Source organism: Ascidiella aspersa, chromosome 7 (genome assembly GCF_963924565.1).
Source record: "Ascidiella aspersa chromosome 7, kaAscAspe10.2, whole genome shotgun sequence".
In the NCBI taxonomy this organism is placed as follows: domain Eukaryota; kingdom Metazoa; phylum Chordata; class Ascidiacea; order Phlebobranchia; family Ascidiidae; genus Ascidiella; species Ascidiella aspersa.
In genome coordinates, this window is record NC_139453.1 from 28,499,426 (window position 1) to 28,516,366 (window position 16,941).

At 36.7% G+C, this 16,941-nt stretch overlaps 1 protein-coding gene across 1 annotated transcript; it reads right to left on the reverse strand.

Annotated features, from left to right (window-relative positions):
• Positions 1–404: 404 nt before the first annotated feature.
• LOC146138806 (uncharacterized) lies at positions 405–16,902 on the reverse strand. Its single transcript, XM_083394695.1, has 17 exons — positions 16,852–16,902; positions 15,825–16,064; positions 15,016–15,117; positions 13,770–13,912; positions 12,938–13,093; positions 11,922–12,065; positions 11,025–11,199; positions 10,328–10,473; positions 8,385–8,665; positions 7,311–7,463; positions 6,108–6,216; positions 5,442–5,593; positions 4,243–4,473; positions 3,620–3,759; positions 2,688–2,968; positions 1,956–2,074; positions 405–742 (listed from the first exon to the last, which is right to left on the reverse strand). Exons 1-17 carry the CDS (start codon positions 16,900–16,902, stop codon positions 405–407), a joined length of 2,961 nt encoding a protein of 986 aa, XP_083250821.1.
• Between the last annotated feature and the right edge of the window lie 39 nt (positions 16,903–16,941).

The window sequence follows — 16,941 nt, forward strand, 5'->3', positions numbered from 1 at the left end:
AATGTATTTCTAACAGGTCAAAATTTTGTCAAAATAAATTATTTTTAGGTCAAAATTTGTCAAAATTTTAATTTTTCAGGTCAAAATTTCTTAACTTTAAGGTAGAAAAATAATCGCCCTAGTCATCACGTTATATTCAAGAAAAAGGGTTATTGCAGTCCGCTCGCGGTCGTGTTTTTTAGCCAAGTTTTTTTCTTGGTTTGGTGCTAATTGCGGAAAAAGTAAATTTTTGTTTGGCAGTTATGTTTGAAAAAACGTTATGGAGTCCATTTGCGGTCCAATCTTTCAGCTAAATTTCGTAGTTTTCGTTGATGTATAATGGTGTCAGCGCATTTTGTACTTATATTCAACAAAAAACGTCATTGCAGTCCGCTCCCGGTCGTGTCTTTTAACGGCAAAGTCCATCAGATGTCGTAATCGTCGTCCTCGTCGCCTTGGTCGTCCACGCACTGACACGACTTGCGACGGCGAAAGACTCCGCGGATCTTGGGAACGTACTGCGGACAGGCGATGCTACATTCGACGAAGTGACTCATGAGACAGGAATGAAGAGACCCTGGGTTGAAAAGACGACCGTCTGATTCGCCGGGTGTCTTTACCCACAGGTAGGCGTCAAGTCCGCTCAGGTCCTCGTTGGTTGGCTCACAGGTCGCGTTCTTGTCCTCAAGGATCACAAGTCCGCTTGGGTCAGCACGCCGACGAAAGCGAAGAGCCTGGCCTCGTTTCTGCCAGATCAGAAGAGCTGGAATTGTAAGAAGAAATTGAGGAAGAATAAATTTATACAGATCCTATTTATTCAGATCAGTAAAGCTGGAAAAAATGAGAAATTTGAAGAGAATTATATCTGTTTTAACAGTGATGTAAACAAATCATTTTAAAATAAGTCCCAACCAAGTCCCAGATCAGAAGACCTGGGATAATAAAGAAAAATTAAAAGAAATAAATATATACAGGTTCCCTATAATCAGATCAAAAGAGCTGGGATTGATACGAAACTAAAAAGGCAATTATTGGCAAAGTAATTTGAAGTCTAAGTCAAGTCAACAGCAGAAGAGCTGGAATCAAAAATGAGAAATTTGGAGCGAATTAAATCGCGAATGTTTTAACCATGTTGTAAACAAGTCATTTTGAAATGACTTAAGTCCTAGTCAATTTATTCGTAAAACAGTCCCAAAGTCAAATATTTTATATAAATAACAAGTCAAGTCCCAGTCCAAGTCATCAGTTTCCCAAGTCAAGCCCCAGTCAAGTCATAATTAAAGCAAGTCAACTTCAAGTCAAGTCCTTGTCATACAAGTGAAGCGTTTAACTATTAAAATAGGCAAATTTGTGCGATTATGACCAAAAACTAAAATACAAAATAACAAAAACGAAACTGTTTTATTCGCAAAAATTAAGATAAATACGCTAATTTCTTTAAAAATTTGCTCAATGAATACATATTATTTCAACCCAAGTCATTTGTCCAAAAGACTTAAGTTAAGTCTGTGTTTTAATTGCTGCTATTCCTACTTGATATGCACGGTTTTGCGAAAGCCTGCCAACACTATAATACGATGTGTTGGATATTGGTGCCACCTGATTTTCAGGTTTAGAATTCGCAAAGGGGTTCTTAAACTGAGGTCCGTTAACCCTTTTTGGGGTACGTGGACGATTTTAGAGTGGTAGTGAAGGCCTAGTTAAGTTCGTAAAAAATTATTTGAAAAAATTGAAATAAATGTTTCAGATTTATCGAATTTTATAGAAAAAACGCTTTGCTGCTTTTTTGTTGAATGTATTTCAACATTTCAGTTTCATATTTGTTTGATCGAAAACAGAATGTTTCTTGAGTTTACAATGATTTTCAGGTCGTGCAGTTGTCCGGCCCGCAATGGTCAGTCCGTAAAGTTATTCGGCCCTTTATGAGAAAAGTTTGGTGTCCCCGCCTTGGAGAATGAGAACTTTAATTAACTCACAGGCGATCCTGTTGTAGACCTTGAGTTTGACTTGTTTCGAACCTTCTCTCCAGGCCGGCAGGTGTCCCTGGGCAACTTGTGGAGGATCGTACTTGCAGTCGTCTATCATGGACAGGGGTCTGCACAAATTGATAACCAAACGTTTTAGGTAGATGCAAGTATCGCCAGTGTTGCAAACAAGCCAATTTAAATAACTTAAGTCCAAGTCAAGTCATTTGCGAAATAACTTAAGTCCAAGTCAAGTCTTTATTGGAGCAAGTCAATAAACGTTTAAAATACTCGTCCGATTATAAGCAATAAGCCAACCACAAAATAAGAAACTAAACAAGATGTAGCAATATTATCGTTTTACGTGTAATAATTGAGATAAATAACTCAATTTTATAAAAATGTTGAACAAAAATACTCTATTTCATGGACAGGGGTCTGTGAAAAAAAAAAACTGAAAGTTTATCCAGTCTGAACGAATATCATCGGAAAAACGTGTTTAACAATGTTTCGTAAAGTCCTCTAAATAGGTTTCGCAAATTTCGCAAGCGTTATTCGAATTAAGTAACCCAAACTTCGACAAACCGAACTTTACCATTTTAGAAAATGCTAAAAATATTTTTAATTGCTTCTGAGAGATAATATCACCCCAAACAGATAAGACCAATGAACCTAATCTGACAACACCCCAATTTTCAGACTAATTTCCACAAAAAAAAACACACAAATAAAATAAAATCTCACCTTTCCGAAAACATGCCGCCGTTGCGTGACGTATCTATGACGTAATGCAAGCCTGTTCGACAGTAGAGGGCATCGGCGACGTCGGTGGTGAGGGTAGTGTTAATATAGGAGCCGACGTTAATTGAAAAGCCCCTGATTGTGCTTTGAAGCTGCTCCAAAACCCCGACCATGTAATCCATGTTGACCTGCCACTGCAGAAAAAGGGGGTTCCCCGCGTCCACGTACACCCACGAACGCTTGTAAACGCGGACCATGACGTATATTCGCTCGAAGAAGGCAAACTGGAAACAAAAAAGACTGTGATAGAGAAAAAACCCAAAAGTTGTGACTAAGGCAGGATAAGGTATGACGTAGATGCGCTCGACGAAAGCGAACTGGAAAAGAATAAGGACGGGAGTAAAACCTAAGAGCCTTGCAATTTCAAGGAGGAGATGGTAGGAGCTCTGAGCTCCAGGAGAAGTACAAGAACTCAAGAAGCTTCGTTTCCAGGAAGCCTTGAGTAATTGGGGCTTTCTTTAACTACAAAATAGTGAAGCGATTAATGCAGTGACACTTAGTTAGGTAAATTCTGCAGAAAACCATTTTTAACACAAGAATACATGTTTTAAAGCAAAAGAACCATAGAGCCTTGGTACTGCAATTTCTTAACTTAACCACCGAATTGTCTTACTTTCTTGCCCAGTTTCTCATTTTACAGACCTGTCTCAATCACGGAAAATACTTGTCTACATTTATTTGATGACCAAAACTAGGTAAAATAAATATACTTTTTTAATAAACCAAAACAACTCATTAGGAAACAGAGATTAGGTAATACTCGAACTTATGCCTCTGGAAAAGCGCAAACACCGTCCAAGCCGATCAAGCTATTAAGTTGAAGGTTAACAAACACCCTCATTCGCCGAACATTAACCAACTTTGGCAAAAACTACCTGGTAGTTCCAGTTCCAGTACTTGTTTTCATAGTTAAAGGTGTGCATCAGCAGCGAAGGTTCCATCACTATCACAGAGGGGATGTCTTTGAGTTCCTGAGCGTACATCAACATTCGGGCGTCGTACTCTTCCCAAGTATCTAATAAAATATAACACAAATAAATCTTTGTGTGAGTGTAGTGTTGTAAACAATTTCGTGTCCCAGCCATGTCATTTGTAAAAAAAAACTTGAAGTCCAAGTTAAGTCACAATTGAGCAAGTCAACTTCAAGTCAGGTCCTACTTAATGACCCAAGTCCAAGCCAAGTCCTTTTGTAATAAGTAATAAAAAAACAATATATAGCAAAAAATTGTTTTATGTTTAAAACTAAAAAATCGCTAAATTCTATAAAACAAAATACTTAAGGAAAACACTTTATTTTAACCCAAGTCACTTGCCGAAAAGACTTAAGTGAATTCAAGACATTTTGTCCAAACGACTTAAGTCAAGTCGAGTCATTTCCCAGAAAGACTCAAGTCAAGTCTATTCCTTTAAGAACAGTAACTTAAGTGCACGTAAGCCAGAGTCTGTAACTAGACAATCGCTTAAACGAACAAGAAATCTTTACAAGACTGTAACTCACTGATGTGATTGTCAGGCAAGTAGTGACTGATCTCGGCGTTTAGAACGAGGTCGTCCTTGGGCAGCATTGCGAACACGATCACAGGGACCGTCTTCTCCTCACAAGCAAGCTTCTTGACTTGCTCGATCGTGTAAAAGTCGTCGTCCACTCCGAGCAACCAGAAGGCGTTCCTCTCAACCTCCTGTCCAGTGTGAATGTCTTTGACACGTGTAATGGTCAGTCGGTGGACACCTGTGGTTAATAGAGGGTTTTTGTTGTGTTGGGCTTGTTCCATTAGTCTTGAAGATCTTTACAAATAGGTCTCATACCTCAATTTTGTTTTATAGATTTTGAATGCTATGGTGGAAAACCGCAAAGAATAATATGGCGGCAAAGCGCAAGTCATTTTGAAATAACTTCAGTCCAATTCAAGTCTTTGAAAAAAAAAAGCCAAGCCCCAGTCCAAGTCGAATTTTCCCAAGTCCAGTTCGGTTACTGGAGGCGAGAACCACTGTGAATGTCACTGGATTGTGGAAAAGGGTTATAAAGACAATCCCTGAAATGTGCCCATTAACGCTTTCTGACGCGTGATTTTAATGCTTTTGTATATTTATATTTTTTATAAACGGTTTATATTGTGCAGACGCGCCAAATCGGGCCCGAGCCTTTAGTTTTAAAGATGATTACAATTAGACCTCATGCTTCAATTTGTTTTTATAGATTTTAAATAACGTGGCGACAAAGCGCAGTGCTATAAACAAGTCATTTTGAAATAATTTAAGTCCAAGTCAAGTCATTTCGTCTAAGTCATCAGTTAGAAAAGTCAATTTTCAGTCACGTCATTTTAAGAGCTTGTCAACTTCAAGTCAAATCATTAACATAAAAAAAGGGTTTAAGTAACCCCAATTGTATTGAAAAATATTGATTGAAAACACTAATTTTAGAACTTGTGATATCACTTAGAAGTTGTCAGAATAACTTAAGTTCACTTCAAATTATTTCAAATTATTTGTTCAAAAGACTTCAGCCAATTCAAGTATACATCAATCAAATTGTTTAATGTGCAAGACTTGAGTTAAATACACTTCTTGTAATCCCAAGATATTTCACAAAATGACCCAAGTCAAGTCATTTGAAAACAGTGACTTAAGTGCACCTAAGTCAAATCAAAGACTTAAGTCATTACAATACTGTATTTTAGGTACAACCAGTGAACCCACCCAGTTCTGCTTGATAGTTGTGGGGACAGTCGTAGATGATACTCTCCCGCTGTACGAGTAGCGACTGGGCGAGTATGAGTCCAACGCAGATCACCCGAAGTACGAGTTGAACGTTGCGCAAAACAGACAGGGCGATTCCTGGTATGCGCACCCTGGTGAAAATTACACATTTTTGTGTTATTTTGCAACACTATTGTGGTAAACGACAGTTTTCCTATTTAAGTGGTTCTTAATCTGTGCGTGAATGGGCCTGAATACATTATTTTAAATCAACAATTCTAATTATGGAGCATAATGGTTGAAGGTTTTAGTAAGACGTAATTAGAATATCAAAGCCCATACATAAGTAGGTAGCATTTTGAACGTTTTGAATAACTCTTCTAATTATGATTTGAGATCATATCTGTTATCGCCTAAAAGCAATAGAATCAGAATTCCGCAATGTTTTCATTTATTCATTGGAATAAAAACTATACACATTATGTAAACATATATAAATTTTAATTTTTTTCACAGTATTTTAAATGAATTAAAGTTTAATTGATCAATGACGCATAATTTGTTGATCCCCTTTCTCGAAAAAATGCACAAAATATTTATTTCTTAGAAATTGATCCGAATAGCTTTCAATATAGTTACACGTTTACTAAATCAAAAACCGTTAACCTGTAGTAGCAGTAAATAACCACGCCAACGTATGGCACCATTCCCATAAGAGCCCAAGACATTCCGATTATTGAAGTGTAGTAGCTGGTAACGTTTTCCGCAACAATTGCTGAAAAAAAAACAAGAAAACATTTGTTGATTTCACTTGTGAAGGCTAGGTTTGTCAAAAATTCTAAGCATGCAGAATACGTAAAGCTTGGGTAAATCAACTGATACAGTGAAAATTAGCTTCAGGAACAGCTTCTTGACTGCCAATACCTTAACCAGTATAGGACATAGCGCGATATATATTTATAGTATATCGGACGTATATCGTTTCAACATGTCTGGGGTCGAACAAAATAGGTCTAGACGGATAATACAAAAATAGACGAATATTGTTGATAATCAATTGAGATTCACACGCCCCAAAATATTAAGGACATCTTTCTAGAACATTCTTCTATATGTATATTGTTGGTAATTAGTTGTACTGTTAGCTTGTTTGGTTTATTCCATCACAGAAGGTCGGAAAGTAGAAGGGAAGCGAAAAGGCCAAACAAGGTTTTGGTAAGAGACAGGGCGTTTTTTCTTGAATGTACCTGACTTTACTCGAGATGTTATGAAGTCACAGGGATCGTTGCTTTTTCGCCAATGCTGGGTTTTAAGCGGCATTTTTTGGCTTTGCGAATAATTAAGAACCAGAATTGCCGGTTGGCAGTTGCATTTAGGTGATTTTAAGTGTCAAACTTGGCAAAAGTCTTTTTAGCGATCAGTATTTTTAGTTTTTCGGTACATATAGAATATTTTTCCCCTATAAGCACAAATTTTCGCGCTTAAGCACCTACCTCTTGTAACGGCGTATACGACAGATCCCAGTTTGAAGAGCGGCAAGGTGGAATGCATGTAACAAACCCGGATTAAAAAGCAAGGTGGAATGCATGTAACAAACTTCGGTTATCGCAACAATATTTTTTAAATCGTAATGTAACTATGGATTTCGGCTAGAAATATCATATCTAGCACGGGACAAAAATGATTTTTATGCGGTAACATTTAATATTGGTGGACAAGATTATACCCACCCGGCTTGGTATTATCGGACCATTCAATATGAATCCAGGTAAATTTTATGTTGTTTTACAATTTATGTAATTTTCTTAAATCATAATTTAAAGTCATTTTTTTTCATAAAAGCACAAATTTTCACGCCAAACCACCAACCTCTTGTAACGGCGTAGACTACAGATCCTAGCTTGAAGAGTAGAAAGGTGAAATGCATGTAACACACCCGGACGTCCTTCCACCTGAAGCCTACTTGATGGCGTTCTGATTCCCCGTCTTTCTTCTTTTCCGTTGTTTCAAAAGTCAGTTCACCTGTTTATGTCAATTGCTTGTAATTTGTTCAACTATCATTAAATTTATTCTATAAGCCCCATTCATCTTTCGGGGTGCAAAGTCAAACAGAAGCAGCATAAAGCAATAATAAAAAATCTTTCTCAAAAAAAAAATATGAAGAAAAAAATCCGAAGAACTTTGACGTCACTTCTGCCCGAAGAGCCTAAAATAAGGTGAGCCAAAGATACAAACAGTTTTTTGGTTGAGAAAACAACATATAAACCTTAAAAATAATAATGACGTCAGAGACAAAAAATATACCCCCCCCCCCTTCCCCCAAAAAGAAGAGAAAATAAACCAAACCTCCGAAAAACTTTGCCGCCAGCAATCGTTAAGAGTCTAAAATAAAGTAAAAATTGAGCCCCAAAACAACATTTTTTTCGTTACGAATACGACATATAAACCTTAAAACATAATGATGACATAGAGGTGACTATATACGTTTTCCCTCATAACAGAATGAAGGGCCAAAAATATAAAGTTCTCTGCATAAAGAAAAGCCAAAAAAAAAACAAAAAAAAACAAGTAAAAAAAACACAAAATTTCGAAGAACTTTGCCGTCAGCACTCCTTTAAGAGTCTGAAAGAAAGTGCACCAAAAAAACGAAAAAAAAATATAAAATTAAAGAGATAAAAATATATGTTTCCGAAAAAAAAGAAAAAAAAAACACAAGAAAAAGAGAAAAAACAAAAAAGACGAAAGAAAATAAAAAAAATACAACAAACCTCCGAAGAACTTTGCCGCTAGGATTCCTCTAAAAGCTTGGAAGAAAGTGAGCCAAAAAAACATAAAATGACTTAAAATGAAAGAGACAAAATATACGTTTCTCCAAAGAAAGAAAAAAAGACAAAAAAGAGAAAAAAGAAAAAATACACCCACAGAAAAAAACAAATTACAAACCTCCGAAGAACTTTGCCGCGAGAACTCCTCTAAGAGCCTGGAAGAAAGTGAGCCAGAAGTTGACGGATGCCAGTTCCCCGCTCCACATGTCCTTGACTGCGAATCCAGATGGAGGACACAGGAGGATGATGTTGCTGAGTCCGTAGTAAACGATGAAGCTGATGGCAAACTCCAGGTTGATCCGGGAGATCGGCCAGAGGCCGAAGAGGATCGCCCAGACCGGGATCAGCTGGAAAATGGGAGTTGAGATCGCGATACAGATGTAGCTGAATCCAAGAGAGCTGGAAAAACAAAAAGACACAATATAAATATAAAAAAAAAACTTTCGACAAAAAAAAACAGAAAAAAAAACAAGACAGTTTTTTTTGCACAATTTTTTTTTAATTTTGACATTTTTTTTGACAAATTTTTTTTTAAGAAAATAGAAGACAAGCTGAGACTACAACTTCTCACTTTTTGACCTCAAAATAGTTGTTTTTTTGCGACCCAAAAATGGACGCGTTTTTTTCAAAATAGTTGTTTTTTTGCGACCCAAAAATGGACACGTTTTTTTCAAAATAATTGTCTTTTTGCGACCCAAAAATGGACGCGTTTTTTTCAAAATAGTTGTTTTTTTGCGACCCAAAAATGGACGCGTTTTTTTCAAAATAGTTGTTTTTTTGCGACCCAAAAATGGACGCGTTTTTTTCAAAATAGTTGTTTTTTTGCGACCCAAAAATGGACGCGTTTTTTTCAAAATAGTTGTTTTTTGCGACCCAAAAATGGACGCGTTTTTTTCAAAATAGTTGTTTTTTGCGACCCAAAAATGGACGCGTTTTTTTCAAAATAGTTGTTTTTTGCGACCCAAAAATGGACGCGTTTTTTTCAAAATAATTGTCTTTTTGCGACCCAAAAATGGACGCGTTTTTTTCAAAATAGTTGTTTTTTTGCGACCCAAAAATGGACGCGTTTTTTTCAAAATAGTTGTTTTTTTGCGACCCAAAAATGGACGCGTTTTTTTTCAAAATAGTTGTTTTTTTGGGACCCAAAAATGGACGCGTTTTTTTTCAAAATATATGTCTTTTTGGGACCCAAAAATGGACGCGTTTTTTTCAAAATAATTGTCCTTTTGGGACCCGAAAATGGACATTATTTCGCACATTTTTTGTTTCTTCAATAAGAACTCAGTCAACAGCTTATCAGTAGCTGACTTTTCAAGCAAGGTAATGACACCATGTTCATAACTTTTGGTGAAACGAAAAAACGAAATTGACAGACTGGTTAAACTGGGATATGAAACAAGAGACAAAAAAACGTCAGTTTGAGTAGTATTTTCTATGATGTCTGTTTTTTTAGATTAACTAATTGTCAGAACAAAAACTATTTTACAGTTAAAACTAAAATGCTACCTATAGCCAGCAATTTAAGTTTGGCACGTTAAAGGTTGTGGTTTTGCCTTTTTGACTATAGTACTTGTGGCATTTGGCATCAGAACAGACGACCGCACTAAATACCGAGCATTATGTAGGACTAGGCATGTTCGATAATATCGGGTCGGAGCCGATACCCGATGCCAAGTGGTCGTATCGGTACTCGTCCGATAATATCGGATCGGATCCGATACCCGATGACAAGTGGTCATATCGGTACTCGTCTTATACTAGGCTGGCATCGGCGCTCATCCCATTACAAAATAACATTGGAATTTCATCTAAGATTAGCGATCCAACGCAGCGATTCAAACTTGAAAGGTAAATTAATGCAACCTTTGGCCTAATAACCATGAAAAAGGGCCTTATGAATGTTTCAATTTCACATATTTTGTTTGTTCAACCATACCAATGACGTCATTTGGTACCGAATCGGATCGCGATAGTTTTAACCAATATATCCGGCACCGGTATCGTAATAAAATACCAAGCATCTGACATCCCTATTTATGACCAAAAATGAATAAAGCGAACCTGTAGAAGAGGCGTTGAGGTAAACTGAGTCCGGATTTTAGAAGAGGAAACTCGTCCAGGAAGATTTGGATGTTGCCTTTGCACCATCGGCCTCTCTGCTTGAAGATACTGGCGATCTCGTTGGGAGCTTGGCCCACGGCAAGGATCTTGAGCATATGAACAAAAAGTTGATGACAGTTGTGAACCACTTTTCATAAGCGATGCCTTGATCTCAGTCTTATTAACTGAAGAAGCTAAAAGTTAGTTTTAAAATTTCTTATAATTAAGATGAAGTCAATTTACTCGACCTTTTAGGCCTTGAAATTCCTTATCATGATACAAAAAAAAACGTTTATTCCAGAAAGTGAAGACAAACATCACTTCTTACGTTTGTAAGTTGCAAAGGGAGACTGTGTTCTATGTATGCACTGAATATGTGATATTGGAAATCACCTTGACCCTGCACGATAAATCAATCTCTGAATTCCTGATTATTTAGATTATTTATTTGCTAATAATTCTACCTAATCCTTACAATGCTACGTTGTTTATTCAGATATACTAACAATGTTTTTCAGACTTCTTCAAAGTGTCGCTACTTTTCGTGTTTTTGAACTACATTTGGTTAATTTACAATCAATTTGGTTCAAATCGTATTTTTTTCTCATACCAATGCAAATGCCGAATATTTCAAGGAAAACCAAAAGTCCGGACTTACCTCATGGTGGTAAGCAACACCCCAACCCATCGCGCACAGCCGTAATGAAAGAAGAGTGTCTTCCGTCAAACATCCGATCGGTAGATAGCCAGCCTCCTTAAGCGCGTCTGACCTGATTACAAAGTTGGTTCCGCAGCAATTGACGGCTCCCCATCTGTCCAAGGAGGGCTCGATCCTGTTTTTCAAAAAATTACAAGCTTGTTTATAGCCAGGGTTACCATACCGTGCTTATTTCTTTAATTTGTGCTTAGTCCAGTGTCTTTGAAAACACTAATGTGATTATTTCTTTATTTTGGAGTTTCATGCTTAGTTTGTCGTATTTTAGAATTTATTAAGCCACACTACAGATTTTATTGCATGGTTCCCTACATTTCCTTCGTTTAACCACTTTTAAATTAAAAGTTTTGCCAATTTAATGAAATGAAAGCATTTTTAATGTAAACCAAAATGTAAATTTATGGTTCAGCAGCAAATCTTTCACTAATGCACGGTTGAATAAATAATCTGCTTTGAAATAGGTTCTGCTGCTTTTTATGCCAAATCTATTTTATAAATTTTTTTTTCATAAAACTTATTCAGCCATGGACTTTTGTGCAACGAGGTTGAGAACCACTATCGTTAAGCCTATTTGTTTTTTCACCTCGCCTGTAGAAATAGGCTTCTTTTTATGTGCACAAATTAAGCAAAATAACCCAATTTATTGAAAAAAGATTAAATAACAACACTTCGTTTTAACGACATTTGTCGCAAAGACTAAATCAAGTCAGGTCATTTAAACACAATGACTTCAGTGTCATTAAGTCAAGTCATTGACTTAAGTCATTACAGCACTGCTGTATCTTAAATACTTACAGAAAGAGCTATAAATGTTATTGTTTATATGTTTTTCCCACTCGCCTGTGAAAGAACGAAGTGTTCATATGATCCCACATATCTTCATCAGGGTTCACGTTGTAGAAGTACTGGGGAGTTTGGACGAGGGCGATCGGTTTTCCTCGCTGCTCAGAAAACACGGGAAGAACCTTCGTCAGAAACTCCCGTCTGTTCGTTGGAAAAGCAAAGGGATAGGAATTCAAGTTTTTCTTAGGAGATTTAGCAAACCAAGTTTCTATACTTTATAATGAATCTCGAAGCCTAAAACGTCGAGTAGATCGACATCATCGACGTTTCGATACTAACTTGTATAACTTTAGTTAATGTAAACACACATTGATGATAATTAAAACAACGAGGCGATATTAACCACCATAAGAAACTATAAACAGAATTAACCCAGCTAAACATAACAAATTATTCAATGCAAATTAAAAACAATTTAAATACTTCCACGATCCTATACTATTTGCCATTTATTTTTAGTTAAAACAAGGTTAAAATATCAAATCCATTTCCAAAATATTAGTCATTACCTACACCTAAAAAAATAGGCCTACAGTAATGGATTATAGAGACGCTGTGAGAGCTAGGTAAAACTCAATTCCCTTCTTGAGAGAATCGTTTTAGAAGCTGCATAAATCCTTATTTACTTTAACTACGTCCAGAAAGTGAATTGTTTAGTAAAGTCATACGCATAACGACTAATTAAAATAAACAAATAAAAAAATCTAATTTGGTTTACAGCCTATACACAAACTTAATAAATATGCGGTTGCTACCAGGCATAGTCCATTTAAAATAGGTTTGTCTGGCATATATTTCAAATGTATGCCAGACGAACCTATTTTAAATACATAAAAACTCAGCCAAAGCTGTTCCTTTAGCCACTTTGTCAAATTAGTAAACGTTTTGAGGAAAATAAGCTTTACTAAACCTACTTAATACCTTACATATTCTGAAGATTACTACTGAAAATTGTGATTATAACGGTTTTCAGATAAAAAAACGTTGACCTGCGCAAAACAAATTCCACCCACTTTGGCATGAAATCTGCGTCGAACACAATGACGCATTCGTTTTCCGGCTCGTCCCGGTCGTAGATGAAGTGCAGCAGGTGATTGATGTTGCCGGATTTGGCGTGATGTGGGTTTCCGCTCAACTTTGGACGCGCGATATAATGCAGAAACACGTGACTAGAGAAAAACGATTGGCAGTGTTGTAATGACTTAGGTCAATCAATGACTTGATTAAGTGCACTTAAGTGACTGTTTTTTTTATGACTTGACGTTTTTGGACAAAAAGACTTGGCTTGACTTAAGTCTTTCGGACTAATGGTTGACTTGACTTAAGTCTTTTAAACAAATGACTTGACTTGAAGTCTTTTGAACAAAATAGGTTAACTTGGTTTAAGCATTTTGGACAAAATAACTTAACTTGACGTAAGTCTTTTGGACATATGACTTAACTGGGTTATTTCAAAGTAAAATGTTTACAACAGTGGTTATTAACAAAGTATTACAAAATTGTAGCCATGTCAAGGAACGAGAATATAGTATTTAAGCAAATGAGAAAAATGTAATCAATTCGCACACTCTTTAGCATAATGACTCACTAAACTTGTATATATATATTCGCACACTCTTTAGCATAATGACTCACTAAACTTGAGATGGAAATCACCTTGACCCTTACAAGATAAATATCGACCTTAATTCCCGGTAACAGCAGAATACTCCAGCAAAGCTAGCAAATCAGGTCAGACATTACTAAAAGATCGTGTCTGGCCTGAATTACTAGCTTTGCCAGAGTATTCAGCTGGTAAACTTGGCATAGTGGTAAAACTCAGGGTATGGGAAGAGATCAACTCACCGTTTTGTTCTTCTGCTGAGGACCCATTCTTCCAACTGCTTCCTGCATCCGTCATCCAGGACATAGACGTGGACATGAAGACCATCAGGAACGTCCAGGTGGATTATCTCACGGACTGTCCCGGACACAACCTCAAGTGGCTCCTGTGAACAACTTAAAGCTTGAAATGAGCAGTGGGCTGTGGTGAAAGTAACCCGGTCCAGAAGCGTACAATATAGTCCATGTTGCATATTATAAGTTTTGAGTATTTATATGCAAAAAAAGAGTATTTATGTAACTGCCTTTTCCAGGACAAAGCGGTTTTAGGCCTGCTACAAAACGCAGCTTTATTATTATCGGGATCTTTCTCTACGGAATCTGTGTCTTTTCTACTTTCAATGGGGTTGGGAAGGGGCCGGCTTTCAATCAACGGGGTTGGAAAGAAGTCAGCTGTCAGTGGTGAAGGTAAGCCGGGACGAAAGCGTACAATAGTTCATTTTAAACTAGACTTTTTCTCATATAACAAGTCATAGACTATTTAGGTATATTTATAAAAGAGCATTTATATGTAACTGCCTTTTCCAGGCGGACAAAAGGTTAAGTCCTGCTACAAAACGCAGCAGATAAAGTGACCACATGGAAAAAAAGAAATGCTAAGCTTCGTTGGAGACATACCTAGATAAAATAGAAGAAATTTTCTAAAACTTTATCCAGTTAACTAAAATTTACTTTAGTTGGACAACTTTCTCTATGGAGTCTTCCTGTCTTTCTGCAGCGTCGTCATTTATCGCACGGTAAAATAAGATTTTAGGGTACGTCGTACCTTTATAAATCATGTGTAAAAATAAAAAAAAGCTTCATGTTGTTTTTGAGCGTCGCCCTAACTTTCTCGTGGTTTCTGTACTGCTGTGTGCAGTGATAAAAAGCTGGAACCGCATACTAGGAAAATAATTAATTGCTCCTGGGAAGGCGTTCTGGTCTTGAAATTACCCGGTTCAGGGAAATGTTCTTTTTTAATAGGCCATGTCCGGTTTTCACAAGGTCATACCGCTATCTTCTTGAATGTATTTAAGGTTTGAGTTACATACTAGGGTTTGACTTACTATTTTATTCATTAGATCAAACGATAACCTTTAGATTTCTGAAATTTGTTATTTTAGATGCCCCATTACCACGCAATTTCGTGACGTCTTTTTCCAGTAAGAAATATGTTCTAAGTTTTCTCTGGTGGATAGTGGTTTGTCCCTATTTTGCTTTTGATTCTTACCTTAAATGTGGGCACAAGAATTCTCGTGGTGTGGAACATGGAGTGCTCTTTTTCGTTAACTTCAGGTGGTGATCGAGAATACCAGTTCCATAAGCAGAGCCCCTAAACATAAGCAACAGTAAAGCCAGTTCTATAATCCTAAACATTGGGTAGGATATAACCAGTTCAATAAGCTCAAACACTAAACATAATAAAGTGAAACCAGTTCCATAAGAACAAACCCTAAATATAATAAACTTAAGACAGTATCATGCATAAGGCCTAAGCATAATCAAGTTAAGCCAGGATACATCATAAGGCCTAAACATTGGATAGAGTTTAACCGGTTCCATAAGCACAAACCATAAGCAAAATAAAGTTAATACAGTACCATAGTATAAACCCCTAAGCATAATAAAGTTAAGCTAGAACCATTGCATAAGGCCTAAACATTTGCTAGAGTTAAACTAGTTCAATAAGCTCAAAGCCTAAACACTCGAATAAACTCATAAATTAAATTTAAAATTAACTCCAAGCAACAGAACGCTTAGTGGGAATGCAGTCACAAAAGTTACGTGAAACATGATTAGGCCTAATTTAACGGACTTATATGAACCGTGAAATTTGCCTACGTGAACCATAAATCAATGCACGTAACCCATGACACCAACTCACGTAAAACATGGAACTTATACTCACGTCAATCTGGAACCTAAATCACATAATTCATAAAACCAACTCAAGTAAATCGTGAACAAATTCATGTAATCCATGACACAAACGCATGTGAACCATGAAACCAACTCACGTGAATCATGAAACCAACTCACGTGAATCATGAGCGCTGGGGCCGTTGTGAACTCCAGTACCGCGATGAACACGCAGTAGACCTGACTGATGCCAGCCGGGGCGTCCAGCGTGAACAAAAGCCGAATGTAGAGGTAGACTGCAAACGAGGCTAGGTAGGCGACGTAAAAGCACCTGTATATGAGATTGTTGCTCCTGAAAATCACCTGGGGAACTGGGTAAGTTGCTTCCTTGATCGGCGTGTCGTCATCCTCGTCTGAAAGCTGGGTGACAAAAGTTGGGGTTTAGGGATGTTCCATACTTGATTTTTTTATTTCGTAAACGATACCCGATATTTTAGACAAAGGTATACTGCTATCGAAGCAGATACTAAATGACGTCATTACTTTTGTCCTAACGAAAAAATAGATGAAACTAAAAAGTTCGAGATGTGGTCGCCTTCATGTGGAAGCTGGGTGACAAAAGTTCGGAATGTCCGATACTTGACTTTAAATACGTACCCTGTTGTGGGCAAAACTATACTGTCAATCTGATATAATACTAAATGACATTATTACTAGATAAAAACCGATATGCCGATGATATCGTCTGATATTTCGCTTCCGGTAAAGTAGGGACGAAACAAAATCCAAGTTAAGTCATTTGTAAAACAAATCAAGTCTAAGTAAAGTTTTTTTAATAAATCACCAGTCGAGTCGAAATTGGAGCAAGGCAATTCCAAATTAAGTCCTTGCAATAACAATTAAAGGTTAAACAAAATTTGGAAAGTACTTGATTACAAGCAACCACTCAACTAAAAAAATACCGATAATGCAACACATAGTAAGCAATATGCTTAAATTAATATAAATAACCCAATTTTATAAGCAAAAATGCTCAATGAAAAGATTTTACTTTAACCCTAGTCTAAAGCCTTAAGTCAAGTCAAGTCATTTGCCAAAAAGACTTAAGTTAAGTGTAATCATTTGTCCAAAGGACTTAAGTTGAATCAAGTGCACTTAATTCAAGTTATTGACTCACGTCTTTGAAACACTGCACAAAATAATTTACCTCTTCCATCATAAAATCTGGTTCGCTTGTCGTTTCTTCATTCTGAAGCATCTTGATCAGTTGAACAAAACGACAACAGCAAGTAAAAAG

Excerpts from the sequence above, each read along its gene's own strand:
- LOC146138806 (XM_083394695.1), bottom strand. The coding sequence starts at position 16,902 with ATGCTTCAGAATGAAGAAACGACAAGCGAACCAGATTTTATGATGGAA. Across the intron at positions 15,118-15,824 it reads CCCCAGCGCTCATGATTCAC|GGGCTCTGCTTATGGAACTG; the intron begins GTGAGTTGGTTT and ends GCTTATGTTTAG. Across the intron at positions 6,217-7,310 it reads AGTCTACGCCGTTACAAGAG|CAATTGTTGCGGAAAACGTT; the intron begins GTTGGTGGTTTG and ends TTTTTTTTTCAG.